Here is a 15,415-nt window from a genome sequence, read left to right as displayed (position 1 = left end):
CTGTTGCCTTGCTGTGCATTCAGTCAAAGCAAGCTCTCCTCACGCTGGTTGCTTTTATGTTGATGGGTTGTGTTTTATTTTTTTGGAGCTCTCGTCAGATTGTAACTCTGTTATGTTTCGGGTTGTTGTTTGTTTTTGTTCCTCAGGGGTTGCCGATGTCGATGTACGGGGGGGCGATGATCCCCCCGCACCCCCCGATGGCGGAGGGCCCGGCGGGGCCGATGTATAACGGCCTCCACACTGCCGATCCGGCCTGGAACCCCATCCTCAAAGTGGTCCCCAACAACGCCGAGAACTCAGACCCCCAGCAGGTAAGGGGGAACGCTGGGTATCCACCCCAAAACATACACACCAGCTCACGCGCACACACAATCACTCCTACACGCACGCATGCTCGAGCACACACATGCGCACGTACACACACTTGCACGCACACTTATACACACACGCATGTACACACTCTTAAACACACGCTCGCACACACACACACACACACATGCTTGCTCACACACAGACACACACATTCGCGCGAACACACACTCACACACAGTAGTGTGTAGTCTAACAGAATGCTCTGTCTCTCCAGGTCTGGCCTGGCACATGGGCCCCACACGTCGGAAATGTGCACCTGAACCACGTCAACTAAAACCATCAACCACAAACAAAATGGCGCCCGAGGCATTGGACCAGTCAAAGAAACACAACCTTCTTTTTTTCTCTTTTTTTTTTTTTTGTTTTGTTTTTTTAAAGAAGAATTACAAAGAGGTTAACCTGGTAGTGTCCTAAGTGATATTAAAAAAAACACCCAGTAAAAAATTGGAAGGACGGACGCTATTTTTGATGTGCCTAACTAAATAAAAGAATTCAGTGTGGGCTTTAACCCGTTTACCACGGTCTATGAACAAATGGATTGCCTGTTCAACAGGACACGTTCTCTGCGTAGTGTAGCCATTTTGACTTTAAAAAACCCACATAAACTGTTCTTGGTCAGCAGGGCTCAACAGGACTGTAAGCTATTTATACATGGCCAAGAACTAGATTACTGCATAAAGAGATAAATCAGACCTTTTAGAGTGGTAAATACATGTATAATTGTTTACATACTAAAAAAGGGTTCAAATGAGAGTAAATTTCATGTCGTATAGTGGCTCTACTTTATGTAGCCTGTATTAATGTGAAATATTTACCTTAATATTCAATAAAAAGATGGAACTGTATGCTTTGCCTTGTTTTTTTATTGTTATTTTTTAACTCGGGTAATTTAATACTTTGAATAGTATCTGGTGTAATTCTGCTTTATCATTAATCCTTGTGCCTCTGGCTGCATTCATTCAGACTAACCTAACCGAGACTGTCTGCAGTTATTTCAAAATGGCTGCCGCTGTGATTGGCATATTACACTGCATGGCCAAACGTATGTGCGCAGCTGACATCCAACATCTCATGCAAAATTTATAGACATTAATATTGAGTTGGTCCACTCTTTTCTGCTATAACAACCTCGACTCCTCTGGGAAGCTTTTATACTAGATGTTGGAGCATTATCTGTATGCTGTGAATGTGCGTACGTGGGGTATAAATGTGGTAGATGACCGAAGGGAAGGGTGAGTCTAGAAATACTCAGTGCAGAAATAGCTTTAAGGGATATGCTTTCCAGTAATGGCCACACCATATAAGAAATGCAGAAATGACTTGCCCTGTACATGCGGCTGGTCTTAATATAAGATGGAACATGGTATGTCCATATCTGGCCGTAATGTGTAGCATCCATTGTTTTTAAAATACATTTTAAAAAGAGTGGGTCAGAGTAAATTTATTTGTTCCTTAGCTTGGTAGTGGGGGCTCTCTTAATTATTCACAGTATGTGCACTTGTCCGCGTGCACGTTATGCCGCGTGCTGGCCAGCAGGGGGTGCTGTCGCTCCTGTAACGTCGTCCGTCCCGGACAAGTTTGTACATGAATTTCAGGTGCCAAATTCTGAGGGGTGGTGTGCGCCATCATGGGAGCCCTTTGCAATCCTATACTTATAACCACATCTGAAATGACCTGGCCTGGGATGCTTGCGCGTCTCTTGAGAAAATTATTTCTGGACGGCGCAGACAATGAAGCATGCTGCTCTGTCTGGCCGGTGAGAAGTGGAACGCTGAGCTGGTGTCGGGTCAGCGGGTTCGGAAAGGTTCAGACTGAGTTCACTGCATTTTAATTACATATCCCGTATATTTTAAAAGTTCAGATTTGGGCACAAACTTTTATTTTGGCCATACATTGATTTTAAGCTAATTATTTCGTATATGTTCCAATGATATAAACTATCCAGGTCAGTATGCATACAGACAATATTCGCTGATACATTCGCTACACCATATGTAGAATTTACTCGAAATTGTTTGTACTGCCCCTTTGCTTTGGATATACATTAGCTACATTAGGCACCGTATTCATGCCTGGGGACGATCTGATCTGCTTTAGGAACGATGTAGGTCAGTAGCCCCCCCCCCCCCGTGTATGCATTTTCTTGTTTTGAGGAATTGTCCTCTTAAGACGTGTTGTGTTAGCAATAGCTGTGCATGCGATGATTAATAAAATCCTATGTCACTTATTGTGTTGTTGCAACATTGTCATATTGAGAAAATAACAGGCGTCGTAGATGGCTGAGAACCCTGTAAATTATGTAAATATGTAAATTATAAAGATTTTAGACAGCGCCGAAGATTGGGGTACACCTTTTCCCCCACGTCTAAATATTTATTTATTTATTGCTAACTGTTGAGCCAGAGACACTGGCTGACACATTTTCTTATCAGATATGTATTCGTTCGTGTCCGCTTAAATTCAATGTTTTTTTCTGTTTAGCCTTGGGGGAACGACGCCATCGGTGACTTAACAAGAAAAACATGAACAGAAACTATCATGCCTGAGACGAAACTTGTTATCTGCAGCTGTAAACAAGCGTGATGACGACGTTTGGGAATCTTACACCTGTGTGTAACACCTGCCTGCCTCAATATATCATTGCTGTTTGCCTCTTTGGTATATAGTACCCACTATGGATTTCATACCATTATATAGCCGTCAAATTAATTAACTTTTTTTGTCCCCAATATTTGGTAGTGTTTTACCAACTGTGTCAAGGAAAATGCAGAGCACCCATTTATCGTACCTTTTATGATACAGAAATCATGCAAGTAAACAACATACGCCATAGCTCCCCCCATCGCCCGCCACCTCCTGATCATACGGCAACTCATTTCCATGGGGAGAAATCGAAGAGTGTATTTTCATCAACTTTTGTGAGATTTCCCAATTGTTTTCGCGACTTTTTAATACACTATGTAATCTGTCTTTTTTTGCAAAACAATCACTGATGTTTCGTGTGGACGTATGTGGCGGTTTTTGGTGGTATATTCCACATTACATTCGCATGCATGTTTGCATAGGCTATGTGTGTTATTTGGTGCGAATATCCGCACGTGACCCTTGCGAGAGTCTGACCGAAAAAAAATCTGACCAGTTTTGAGTTGTGATATGTGCGTACCCTGTCACGTGAGCGGGAGTTCGCCACCCCCCTCTTATCTCACCGCTCTAAAATACAGGCGCACGTGGTCATAAACTCGCACATTCTCGCTTCTCTTGCGGCTGTGCAGACTCCGGGCGACACCAAATTTGCAACGAAATTATTTCAAGTTCTTCTCGACCCTGCTACTGCAAATCTAATCCGCTAATTTCAGGTTTTATTTTCACTGGAGAACATTGCTAGATTGCGTTTTTTTCTTCTTCAACTTCAACTGCCTCTTTATGCAGGCTACGTTTTGTCCTCACCAGTAGCAACTATTTTTGTTGAATGGTTACATTTTGTTCTGTTCGTGTCAAGACGTGTAAACACCAAGAACTATAAACAACGCCAAGCCATGTCCGCCAAGCCGAGCAAAAGCTGTCCCATTCCAACACGTGTCCTGCACCTGAAAGACTGGTCTCAGCTACCTGACTGCTACAGCCAGACGCCCGGCGGAACGCTCTTTTCCACCACGCCTGGAGGTAAGGCTCGCCCTCAAATTTGCAGGTCGTCTAAAAATCCGTCCAAGTGCAAAGGTAATTTGCAGAATGTTAACAATTGGACTTTTAAAAAATCCCATTTAGGGGGGTCAGTGAACTCAGTAGATGTATCAAAGTGTAATGGTGGGTGAAGTGGGGATAATCTACAGGCTCACGTAATGTGTTTGCATCAGTTGCGTAACACATCCGAATTGGTAGTGGTCCGAAGTTATTTTTCTGCAGTATTCTCTCGGCACTACTCCGTAAACAAATGTCATGAAGGTCAGGCGAACTCTTCAAACAAGTTATAATGTAGACTTAAAACGACGAGGCCCTGAACTTTGTTGCATTGATCGCAGCAATGCCGCATTGATGTGGTCCAAATAAAAGCGTTATATAGAAGTGTTAAACATTCTCACACAGCACTTATGGCATGCTAACGCAGAAAATTGCTTGACACCACATCCTGACCAGGTTGACAAAGAGAAACGTGACGAATGCAACAATTGCGCTTAATGTAGCCTACAGTGGGCCTCCCCTGGTCTTTTGGAATATGTTCTTGCTGTGTTTGCGGTTCTTTTTCGGTTGAACAGAACTGGTTTACCTTTGCGATGATCTTATCACACACAACAAATATCCTACATCACCTCCAAACATTTATTCGACTTTCCTATTTCTTGAATTGTGTGGCAGCAAATGTAACTTTTTTGTCTCGCCCATAAATCCATACAAGTGCTAAAGATAGTAATAGATGCAGTCATTGTCGGTAACGGGTAGGCCTGCAGTAAATCGACATTTTCTTGCATTTCAAAACGTTTTAAGTTTTCTGTCTATATTATGCAATGCACTGTATCCGCTTTTTCGTATTTGAACGTGATATCCCACAGGGCCCCAATAAAACGTTATGTTTTGTAAGTTGTGGCTACGTGTTTCCACGTCCGCAGTTAACCATATCGTTACACCTTAGTAGCTTTCGGGCCTACTGCGAACAACCTTTACCAAGAATCTAAATATTTACGCCTCTGGCTTGACTGCAGAATAAATGACTGATGGTGGCAAAAATAATTCGACAACAGTACCGTTGTTGCAGTTGCTGCTATAGCTGGCTCAGAGCTATGTTTGTGTTCAGTGAGGAGTGGGCGTGGTTTTGCCTAGGTATTACGCAATGTTCTAGAGTGCAGCCTGCCTTTCTGTGCATTCTAGGAAAGTTATGCCGCTGTTTATCACGTGTCAGAAGGCGTGTTCTGCTGCTGATTTCCATTGGTCTAGGGGGAACAAGCCCCTTTGACCTATAGCCCTCCGGGGGCCGTGCATTTTGGTGGTGATTGACACTCTATGGGTGAAGATGTACACAGACTGTCTTACAGGGGCCCAGGGTCAGGGGAGGGGAGTGTAAAGATTGCAAGAATTACTGGAAAACATTCTGTCCTCCTATACAAGAGTCATGGCAGGGGGTGTGGCCTGTCTGAGAGAATGATTTCTGGAGATGTCGGAGTGCCAGAACTGGGGGCCCCAATCACAAAGCAGGATAACGGAGTCGGGTGGGTAACTGCGTTGAGTAAAACGCAGATCAGCTCTGTCTGTGTTCCAGATTTGGGAGGATTCGTGGTTGCTCAGTGCTGTAATCCAGCTAAATTAGTAATCCTGCTTTGTGATATAGGCCCCTGGGTTTGGAGACCTACCATATCTGGCATTTCATTGAAAGTATTTGAATAAGGAGTGAGTGCTTATCACAGTAATGGAAGCTATCAGAAAGGATCAGCTACACACTAACTCGCACTACAGAAGGCAAAGTTATGACAATTAATTATCATAATTTTTTGCATTAGAAGATTTATCATATTCAAAACGCCCAGTGCAGTATCTTACAGCTGTATTTACATACAATAACAGACATTAAAAAAAACATTGGGACAGGACAGGGTGTGTGTGTGTGTGTGTGGGGGGGGGGGATTAAGGCCTGGGAATGAGTGGGGCTGTCGTCATGGTGCCCCTGACCAGGATGTGACTGGCATTGTGCTTCTGTCTCTCTGTTCCAGCACATTCCCCTGCATCCCACCCCCACCCCCACCCCCACCCTGTCCCGTCCCGCTTTGTCTGTACAACAGGCTCATTGCATAACATGTTTTTCCCTCCCTGAGCTGATAGGCACTGTGTGGTACAAACTACCCCACCCTGCGGGGCGCTGACTTGGGCTCCTGCCAGACGCCTGTCATGTCTCCCATGCACACGCACATTCAAACACATACACACACACGCGCACGCACATATATGCACACACGCATGCACACACACACAAACACGTGCGCGCACACACAAACACTAGCACATGCAAGTGCACACGTCTGTGCACAGCAGGTTAGGAGTGCTGTCTCTTCTCTTGGTGGAATTCTGCTGAAGGAGAAGTGTCCCTCTGTGAATGTGTCCAATTAACGAGAGTAATTTTACTGAAATAGCATGTGGTTCATTGTGACCCGTGTAGCGTGCGGTTCTGACCCGGTTCATTGTAACTCTCGTACCGCTTGGTTCTGACCCGGTTCTGTTTGCCTGTTGCTGCTGCTTTGCCCCCGGAGGTTGTAATCGCACCCTTTTCTTCCGCAGGGACCCGGATCATCTACGACAGGAAGTTCCTGCTGGAGTGCCGGAACTCGCCCATCGCTCGCACCCCGCCCTGCTGCCTCCCTCAGATCCCCGGGGTCACCGTTCCCGCCCTGCACCCCCTGGGAAAGCTGGAGGAGCAGGAGGAGAACGACAAGGACCTGACTGGTGAGCCCCGAAAACCTGACCCTAGGCTTTCATGTCCCATCAGTCACCTGTGCAGCTGACCCCACCTCACTGACGTTTGCCCCTGACCCTCCTCTCACACGGATGCATGTATGCGTGCGTGTCTGCGTGCGTGGGTGCCTGTCTGTGTGTGGGTGCGTGTCTGGTGTGTGTCTGTGTGCGTGTCTGCGTGCGTGGGTGCCTGTCTGTGTGTGGGTGCGTGTCTGGTGTGTGTCTGTGTGCGTGTCTGCGTGCGTGGGTGCGTGTCTGTGTGTGTCTGCTGCGGTGTTCTGTGTGTGGTCTGCGCTGGTCTGTGTGGCTGGGTGGCGTGTCGTGGGTGGTGTCTGTGTGGTGCTGGGTGCGTGTCTGTGTGTGTGCGTGCTGGTGGTGTCTGTGTGGTGTCTGCGTGCGTGGCTGTCTGTGTGGTGCTGCGTGCGTGGGTGCGTGTCTTGTGTGTCTGCGTGCTGGGTGTGTGTCTGGTGTGTGTCTGCGGTGGGTGCGTGTCTGTGGGTGTCGCGTGCGTGGTGTGTGTCTGTGTGTGTGTCTGCATGGGTGCGTGTCTGTGTGTGTCTGCGTGCGTGGTGTGTGTCTGTGTGTGTCTGCGTGCGTGGTGCTGTGTGTGTGTGTCTGCGTGGTGGTGCGTGTCTGTGTGTGTGTCTGCTGCGTGTGTGTCTGTGTGTGTCTGCGTGCGTGGGTGTGTGTCCTGTGTGTGTGCATGCGGGGGTGTGTTCTGTGTGTTCTGCGTGCGTGGGTGTGGTCGGTGTGTGTGTTCTGGTGCGTGTGTGTGGTCTGTGTGTGTGTCTGCGTGCGTGGGTGTGTGTCTGTGGTGTGTCTGCGTGCGTGGGTGCGTGTCTGTGTGTGTCTGCGTGCGTGGGTGTGTGTCTGTGTGTGTGTCTGCGTGCGTGGGTGCGTGTCTGTGTGTGTCTGCGTGCGTGGGTGTGTGTCTGGTGTGGGTGTGTGTCTGCGTGCGTGGGTGCGTGTCTGTGTGTGTGTCTGCGTGCGTGGGTGCGTGTCTGGTGTGGGTGTGTGTCTGCGTGCGTGGGTGCGTGTCTGTGTGTGTCTCCGTGCGTGGGTGCGTGTCTGGTGTGGGTGTGTGTCTGCGTGCGTGGGTGCGTGTCTGTGTGTGTCTGGTGCGTGCCTGCGTGCGTGCCTGCGTGCGTGCCTGCGTGCGTGCGTGCGTGCGTGCCTGCGTGCGTGGGTGCGTGTCTGTGGGTGCGTGTCTGCGTGTGTGTCTGCCTGCGTGGGTGTCTCCGTACGTGCACACTCCAGTTGATTAGCAAGAGCCGCCACTTGCAGCCTGTTATCACATATGACTTGAAATGGAAAAATTTCTTGGCTCATGAAAAGCATATAACAACGTGGGTAGGACAGAAGCGTAGTCACTGTGTTTGGTACGTTTGGGGGAGTGGTGCAGACTCCTTAAACTGCACGCTAATTCCCCGGAGGCGGTGTTGTCCTTTGCAGTCCGTGTCTCTGTTCTTGGCCAGTCTCTTCAGCTGTTGCTCTCCCCTGCCCGCCCCCCCCCCCCCGCCCTGGCAACGGAGTGTGGAGTTTAAAAATACCTCGGGTCACTCAATCCCTGTCCCCCCTTCTTCAGGGCCATCTGTCTGCTGGGCAGCGAGGCCAGAGGACCTCTCTCTCTCACTCAGACCTCCGCTCGCCTGCTCCAGTAAATCTGTGTTTACTGGGAGGCGCAGGTTTAGACCGATAAAGAAGGGACTTTGGGCTTATGTTTTTATATCTGTGTGCGTTCCGCTGGTATTTATAATGTGCTAATGGGCTTGTATCCCTGAGCTCAGTGAATAGGATGAGACGGCCCAGGCGGAGTTTAAAGATCAGAACCTGTGCAGCATTATCTGTCTGTGCTACATTTCTACAAGTCAAACGAAACCCTCCTTCTGTGCTTTGACATTCTCGGATCTTTACGGTGGGTGGATCTGGGAGTTGTTGTTATTCCTGTGAACAGTATGAGCCATCAGAAGGATGCATCACAAAACAATTTAGAGTCTGACCCTCTTGTGGTATTTGGGGTATTGGTCCATCTAAGTGAGAGGTGTGGGGGGGGGTGTGTTCTCGTGACTCGAATGCTTGCCTGGGAGTTGTGTGCACCTTTGCGATTCCTGAAGCGACGGCGTCGTTTGAAAGAAAGCGCTGCGGATGGAAGTGGCGAAGGCCGCCGCCCCCGCCGGTGAGTCATCCCAGCGGCTGCTGCTGACGGGGCTGTGGGGCTGAAAACAGGAGTCTGTCAGAGCCTCGCTCTCCTCAGAGGCCCCGGGCGTACAAACAGAGATCACATGTTCTCCCAAAGAACATGCTTTTTTACATTCCTGAAGCTGTTTTCCACTCCATGTGGTCCCTTGCCTTTAACACCATACACACCAGACGCAAGTGTGACTGCGGTTAGGGAACTGGGCCTGCAGCCCCCAGGCCTGAGGTGCAGTGCCCAGGTGGAGCAGCGTCGTACCCTTGACCCATGGCACTGTGGCCTGAATTGCTTCAGGAAATTTCCAGCTGTATTAAATGGATTTCATGCCCAGTAAGTTGATTTGGATAGGTGCATCTGATTAATGCCTAAAGTGTATGGCCAGTATCTTTCTAGTCACAAATTTAAAGGTGATTTATATCCTGACGATTTGTTTTCTGTTCTTAAGCACCTTTTAGAATACATAACCCAAATGCGTTTTTGTTTTATTTTTACTTTTCCATTACATTATCTCCCCACTGGATGTAATATTTACGGTTTATAGTTTCTGGCTATCAACCTTAAATCTCCTAAACTGCTGGCTCTTTTCTCTAATCTTGTGTTTCAGTGGAACTTGGGATGCCCTCTGGGGTTGATTTGCAAGCTTAGTGGTACTTAAGCAGTTTGCTTGGGGAAAACATGTTCAGAATTGTGCTCGGAAAAAGTATAAACTCAATCTTTTTTTTTTTTTAAAGGAAATTCATTCTTAAAAATAAACTATGGTGCCGGTCAGAGAAATCGCACCTTGTAATTTCAGGTGCTGTATTTCCTGTTTACTTGATCAGTGTTTACTGGCCTAGCTGAACATTAACTCACTTTTCAAAATATGAGCCTGTATATCACTGTAATGTAACATGATGAAAAGTTGCATTTTGGAACCCATGTTCTTTTGCCAAATGAAACTTGGACTCTGCTGGTGGTACAAAGTAAATTTATCTTATTTCCCTCTTATCTCTTGTTATTGCCATATGCCAGTTATTGCCATGTTGCTGTTCCCATTGACAAAAGCAGAAGTGGACGTGCATTTAGAAATGAGTTGCTATGGGTCTGGGGTGAGGATGGCCAATCAGAGGCCTGTGCCAGCCGTCTCAGCCCTGTCACTCTCACATGTATCCACTCTCCTGTGCAAATTCAATGTGAATTCAACCAACCAAAATGCCCAGAGTCCAGATTAGAGTGTTTTGATTGGCTGTGTAGTCCTTGTTGAAAAAGCGACGCTGATACCCTTCCTCCCTCCGCTTGTCCCCGTGCAGCTGACGACAGCCAGTTCGAGATGGACATCTGAGCGACGCCATGGCGACCGCTCGTCTGTTCGGAGGGTCCTGCGGTCTTCTCTCCAGATCCTAGGATGACATCATCTCAGCTTGATTTCCTTTCATTATGTAAAGATACTTTTTTTGATTTCTTCAGGAAACAAATGTCAAAAAAAAAAAGTGGAGGGTGGCATTGGTCCCCTGGGGTGGAAGGCAGCAGTTCAGTTTATGTTGTGAAGTTGGGGGGGGTAGGTGGGAGCCCCAGGCTCTGTCCTGGTATTGGGGGGGTTGGGGGGGTGTCTGGAGAAGATTGAGGATGACAGCACTGCGTTGATGCAGTGTACTTTTTCTTTCTTTTTTTCTTTTGTACATATGGTACTTTGTATTGTTTAATGTTAATGAATGCATAATGTATGTTTATGCAGGCTGAGGATTTTTTTTATTGTTATTTTTTTTAAAAGGTAGCCTTATGTATGTAGGCTTGCTGCCATGTGACCTAAGGTTGTGGGTGGGTAGGTTTGGGACAACACGTGTGTCCTGAGCAGTATATGTGTGAGGGCTGCAGCCTGTACACACAAACACTGCTGCACCAGTCAGCATAGCTGTCTGAAATGTGTAAAATAAAAAAAATTAAAAATGAAAAAATACAAATACAGGAAGAATTTCCATCTGTGTGTTCTTCATCCAGATCTTGCTGTGTGTGTGCGTGGTTGTGCATGTTTGTGGGGTTACCTGGCAGGGGGTTGGGTTGTATGCTCGTTCTTCTTGTAGCGCCCCCCTAGTGTAGTGTGATGTATTTACAGTAGAAGTGTGTCTGACTTGGATCACTGCCCAGACATGTTCTCTGCTGAACAAAATGCAAACTGCACACTAATACACACAGCAGTAAGTGCTAACCAGGCAGGGAAGTGGTGTCGTTCTGCAGAGGAGGTTGAGGCTAATCGATACCTTTCAGTGCTAACTTTTTTATGAGCAATAGCAGCTATGAAAAAATGGCAGTTATTGAATGCTAAGGAAGCATGCATTGGAGAGCCTGGGATAAAGCACCACGTGCATATGAAGTGTAACCATATGACAGTCTGGCTGCAGCTCACCTTCCATTGGTTTGAGACCCAAGGTCTTCACTGTTTTGGTTCTAATTTTTTTTGTGGTCGAAGGGAGATATTTTCTATGAAATGAAAATGGAGGAATGGATAAAATTCCCACTGTTCCAAAGGCTCCACTACAGCTCAGTGGTCTCCATATTCTCTTAGCTGAAAAGAAATTGTTCACTTATGCGCTTAGGGCTGGGATACTTCAGTTAATAGAAATACTCGATGTCATCCACAAGAGGAAACTCACTGCATTCCAGTCTCTCAGTGGAGAATGTACACATAAGGCCTATATGATGGAGGCTGCACTCTCTAATGTGTCCTGTTGCAGATCCTGTCCTGCCTTCTGTTTTCACAGTTGCTGCTGTGAGAATCGTAAAACTCGAGGAACTGGCGTTTTCTGCATATTTGAAACCCTGCCTCAAAGCTACTCTGGACAGTCTGGCTTTTTGAGTTTATTTTGGGAAGCATCTTATGAGGACTAAGCAGGGAATAGCATTGATCTCAGAAGTACAGCAGTGAAGATTGCATCTCCGTGAAGAAAACAAACATCTAGCCAGCATGACTCGGCACAGTTGTGCTTCAAAAACAAAGTGCCTCCAGTCCAGACATGACCATGACATGAGAGTGCCAGTTTTACTCACTCACCCCTGATTTCTCACCAGAGGTGGAAAATCCAGGTTCAGAAACTAAAAGCCTGCCCTAGTATGTTCCAATTGCCAGGATTTGCTAATTAACACAGTTCTTCAGCCAGGAGGAAGAACTAATTAGTGAAATCAGCTGGCTGAGTTCATGGGTGGAAGAAACACATGGCAGGACTTTTACTCTCTGACCCCTGGGACTTTCCACCTCTGTCTCTCACCCAGTTATTTTCATTGAAACAGGTGGTGGGGAACAGCATCCGCTGCTGATTGGTAGGAAACCCTGCCAGTGACCACTCCCCTTCTATTACGTTCCTAATCAGCTTAAAGGAAAAGACAAGAGGGCGGGGCCACAGAGCCGACACACACGACCAGTTCTAAGAAAACAGACAGCGATACCCTGGAGATGGCCATTACAGGGAATATCACGAGTGCAACAGACAACACAACAGTGTCATTTTCCCCTCCAGAATTACACATGGAAGCCAGAGGTGTCCATCTTGCGTGTGCGTGTTCATTTTCACGTGACGTGTCACTCAGCTATCCCCTGAATTTAGCTTCAGCTGGGGGACACCAGCTGACCTCTGAACCCAGCTGACCCCTGAACCCACAAGGAAATCTCCACCCCTGTTCAGTGACTGGATCGCAGCTGTGCGTAGAGCAGCGCCAGTGGACAGATTGGCCATGTTCACATCTTTGGGTATGTGGGAGCCTTACCTCATGAATCTGTCCATGCCAACCTAAATATGAAAGCTGTCTTCATGGTTAACTGGAGATACAGCTCTGGATAACAAGTGAGACTACTCCAGATTTTCAGTATCACAGTTTATGGGTATGTGTCTGTGTAAGATATAACTTTGGATATTCTTTCATAAACTATTGATCACATTTGATTTTAAATATAAACAAAAATATTGTCATTTAGAACATTTGCAGAAAATGACAACTGTTCAAAATACAAAAAATACAGTGGCTATACACCGAATGATTCAAATTAAACAGTTTTATACCTATAACGATTGTATTTAGTGGAGTAACCCCCAATTCTTCTTCAAAAAATAAAGGGTGATCCCTTACGTTTTTCCTGAGATGTGTGTTGCAGATGACAAACTCATCCTATCTATATTGGAATTTTGCACAGAACCTTTTACCGTTGGTTTAGATTTCAAAGGAAAGAACAACCCATGAATGAACATTGTAGAGTCCGTGCTTTCAGTAATGTGAGGAGTGTGTGTGTAACCTGCAGACGCTGTTAGTATGTGTGTGTGTGCGTTTGCATTCATTTGCATGTGAGTGTACACAGCCATACATATCCTTATTTGTGTGTGAGTGTACATGTATGCGAGGGTTCATGTGCTTTTGCATACGTGTCAGTTTACATATGTACTAGTGTTTATACGTCAGTGTGTGTGTATGTGTGTGCCCCTGTACCAGTAATTATATATATATATATGTGTGTGTGTGTGTGTGTGTTCATACATATCGTTGTACGTATGTGAGGGCATGTTAATGTGTGTGTTTGTGTGTCATTGACTTCAGCAGCAGTTGAATGTGGTGTCCCTGAGATCCTTCCAGAAGCACACGTGCAAAGGTGAATTGTGTCAGGATGTCAGGGACGCATTTTCACCTCTCACCCCTAACAGTATCTGTCAAAAGCCACCGGTTCCCATTCCACTCCTCAGCCGGTGTCCCTGGGAAACCCTGTCCCACGATGCACCTGGACACACAAACTGCATCCAACCCCCACTCAGCGTACCAAGGTCCCCTCTGCATGACCTCTGACCCCTCCCCCTTCCAGGTGCCCATCACACCGCCTCTTCTTTCTGTCCCTCTGTGACACAGAAGAATAAAAAAGCGGGTGATAGAGGGGTACAGACACAGGAAGTGAACCCTGGATGTGACCTGCATCGAAGGCGAGTATCACTTGTAATATGAATTTATTTCACAATGCAGACACAGAAAGCCTTTAAAGACTCTCATAAATAAAAATGTTATACTGTACTGCTATCTTTGACCTATTTAAATGACAAAAATTTAAGTGTAAATTAATTCAATGTTGATTTAAAGGGGAAAATATAGTTATTCTATTCTATTCTATTCTATTCTATTGATTTAGTCTTTGAATTCTACTTGAATTCCTCTTGACTTCCTCTCTTCACCTGTAAGAAAAATATCATGACTTTATTTGCCAGTAAAATTTTTGGTGGATGTCATAATATCCTCGATACAGAAAACAGAACAGTGACACAGCCTCTTACAAGTTTGCATAATTGACTTGATCTATATGGATTTGAATTATATATATTTAACTTTAGCTGGTGATGCATGTAAACAATTTTACATTGAGATAAACTACCATCTCACATTTTGAATGCTTCTTATAAATGGCTGTAATAATGCTAAACTGAGGTTAAAAAAAGAACAATGGAAGTTTCACCATAAGGTTGATGGCCTCAATGTAGTTAATTCTAGAGAGCATATCCATTTCAGTTCTAATAAAAATGCAATTTATGCAAACACCTGTCTATAGCTAGTGTGGTTTCCACAGGGTGTTGTCATACCAACAGTTATCGACACCAAAGCGCAATTCACACGGAAGATATATATTTATATCTTGCATAAGTCACTCAAACAAAATGGCTGAAGTAAAAAAGCAGTGTGGGCAGGCAGCAATGCAACTAGACTTATAGCCAGACAGTTGCTAGCTAGCACGTTGCAGTGCCCTGGAACACTTCTGCAAGACCATGTGCTGATCCAACTACTCAAGCTCATTGAAATAGGACTCGGCACATTTCATAGGTTCTGGACTGCAACTGAAGTAGCTTGGCACCACGGGAATGTGTCTCTGCGGGGGATGTGCTTGTTGCCACAATATTGTTAATGCTAAATCCTTCAATCATCCGATATCAGGATGGAAAATTCTTGTTCACCAGTAAACATCAGTTGCAAGTCAACTCATCTGATATATGTATATGCTGAGTTGTCCATGCAGCCTGTCATAAGTCATATGTAGAGTCAAACAAAATGCTATGCAGTAAAGAACACAAAACTGCTATTATGCCCGGTAATATGGACTATGCACTTGCCAAACATTACACAGAAGCATATCATGGGTTGTCCTCTACTTTGTTCCTTTTTGGGATCAAGCAAATTACTTAATCAAGTAGATGTGGGAATATCCTTCATAATTTTCCCAAATGGAAATGTTTTGGATGCTCTCTCTAAGAACAACGATCCCAAATGATCTGAATGATGATCTTTGTCTGAAATAGTTTTTGAAAAACAGTCTATTTCCATCCTGTAATTTCACTGAGGTACAGGCGACTGTGTTGCTATGAGATTGACTTACTGAATCTGGGTTTGTGATTGGTTTTGTCAATGATAATAATTCTC

The 15,415-nt window shown here is 45.7% G+C and overlaps 2 protein-coding genes across 2 annotated transcripts in view; both read left to right on the top strand.

Moving 5' to 3' along the window:
* The window catches only part of ankhd1 (ankyrin repeat and KH domain containing 1), a 60,266-nt gene extending 59,049 nt beyond the window's left edge, over nt 1-1,217 (top strand). Inside the window, 2 exon segments of the mRNA XM_064351927.1 lie at nt 147-311; nt 587-1,217. Coding sequence (XP_064207997.1) covers nt 147-311; nt 587-646 — 225 coding nt within the window. The 3' untranslated portion in view covers nt 647-1,217.
* A 2,369-nt stretch (nt 1,218-3,586) lies between these two features.
* LOC135263644 (eukaryotic translation initiation factor 4E-binding protein 3-like) lies at nt 3,587-10,956 on the top strand. The gene is made up of 3 exons (XM_064351926.1): nt 3,587-4,035; nt 6,634-6,798; nt 10,291-10,956. Exons 1-3 carry the CDS (start codon nt 3,909-3,911, stop codon nt 10,320-10,322), a joined length of 324 nt encoding a protein of 107 aa, XP_064207996.1. The 5' UTR covers nt 3,587-3,908; the 3' UTR covers nt 10,323-10,956.
* Nucleotides 10,957-15,415: the final 4,459 nt, after the last annotated feature.

The sequence above is a fragment of the Anguilla rostrata genome, chromosome 9 (assembly GCF_018555375.3).
Source record: "Anguilla rostrata isolate EN2019 chromosome 9, ASM1855537v3, whole genome shotgun sequence".
Taxonomy (NCBI): domain Eukaryota; kingdom Metazoa; phylum Chordata; class Actinopteri; order Anguilliformes; family Anguillidae; genus Anguilla; species Anguilla rostrata.
Note: the sequence above shows the minus strand (reverse complement) of the source record. Positions and strands in the feature narration are given on the sequence as shown.

Coding starts and splice junctions, on each gene's coding strand:
- LOC135263644 (XM_064351926.1), top strand. CDS start 3,909: ATGTCCGCCAAGCCGAGCAAAAGCTGTCCCATTCCAACACGTGTCCTG. Junction 4,036..6,633: donor CTTTTCCACCACGCCTGGAG/GTAAGGCTCGCC, acceptor TTTCTTCCGCAG/GGACCCGGATCATCTACGAC. Junction 6,799..10,290: donor GAACGACAAGGACCTGACTG/GTGAGCCCCGAA, acceptor GTCCCCGTGCAG/CTGACGACAGCCAGTTCGAG.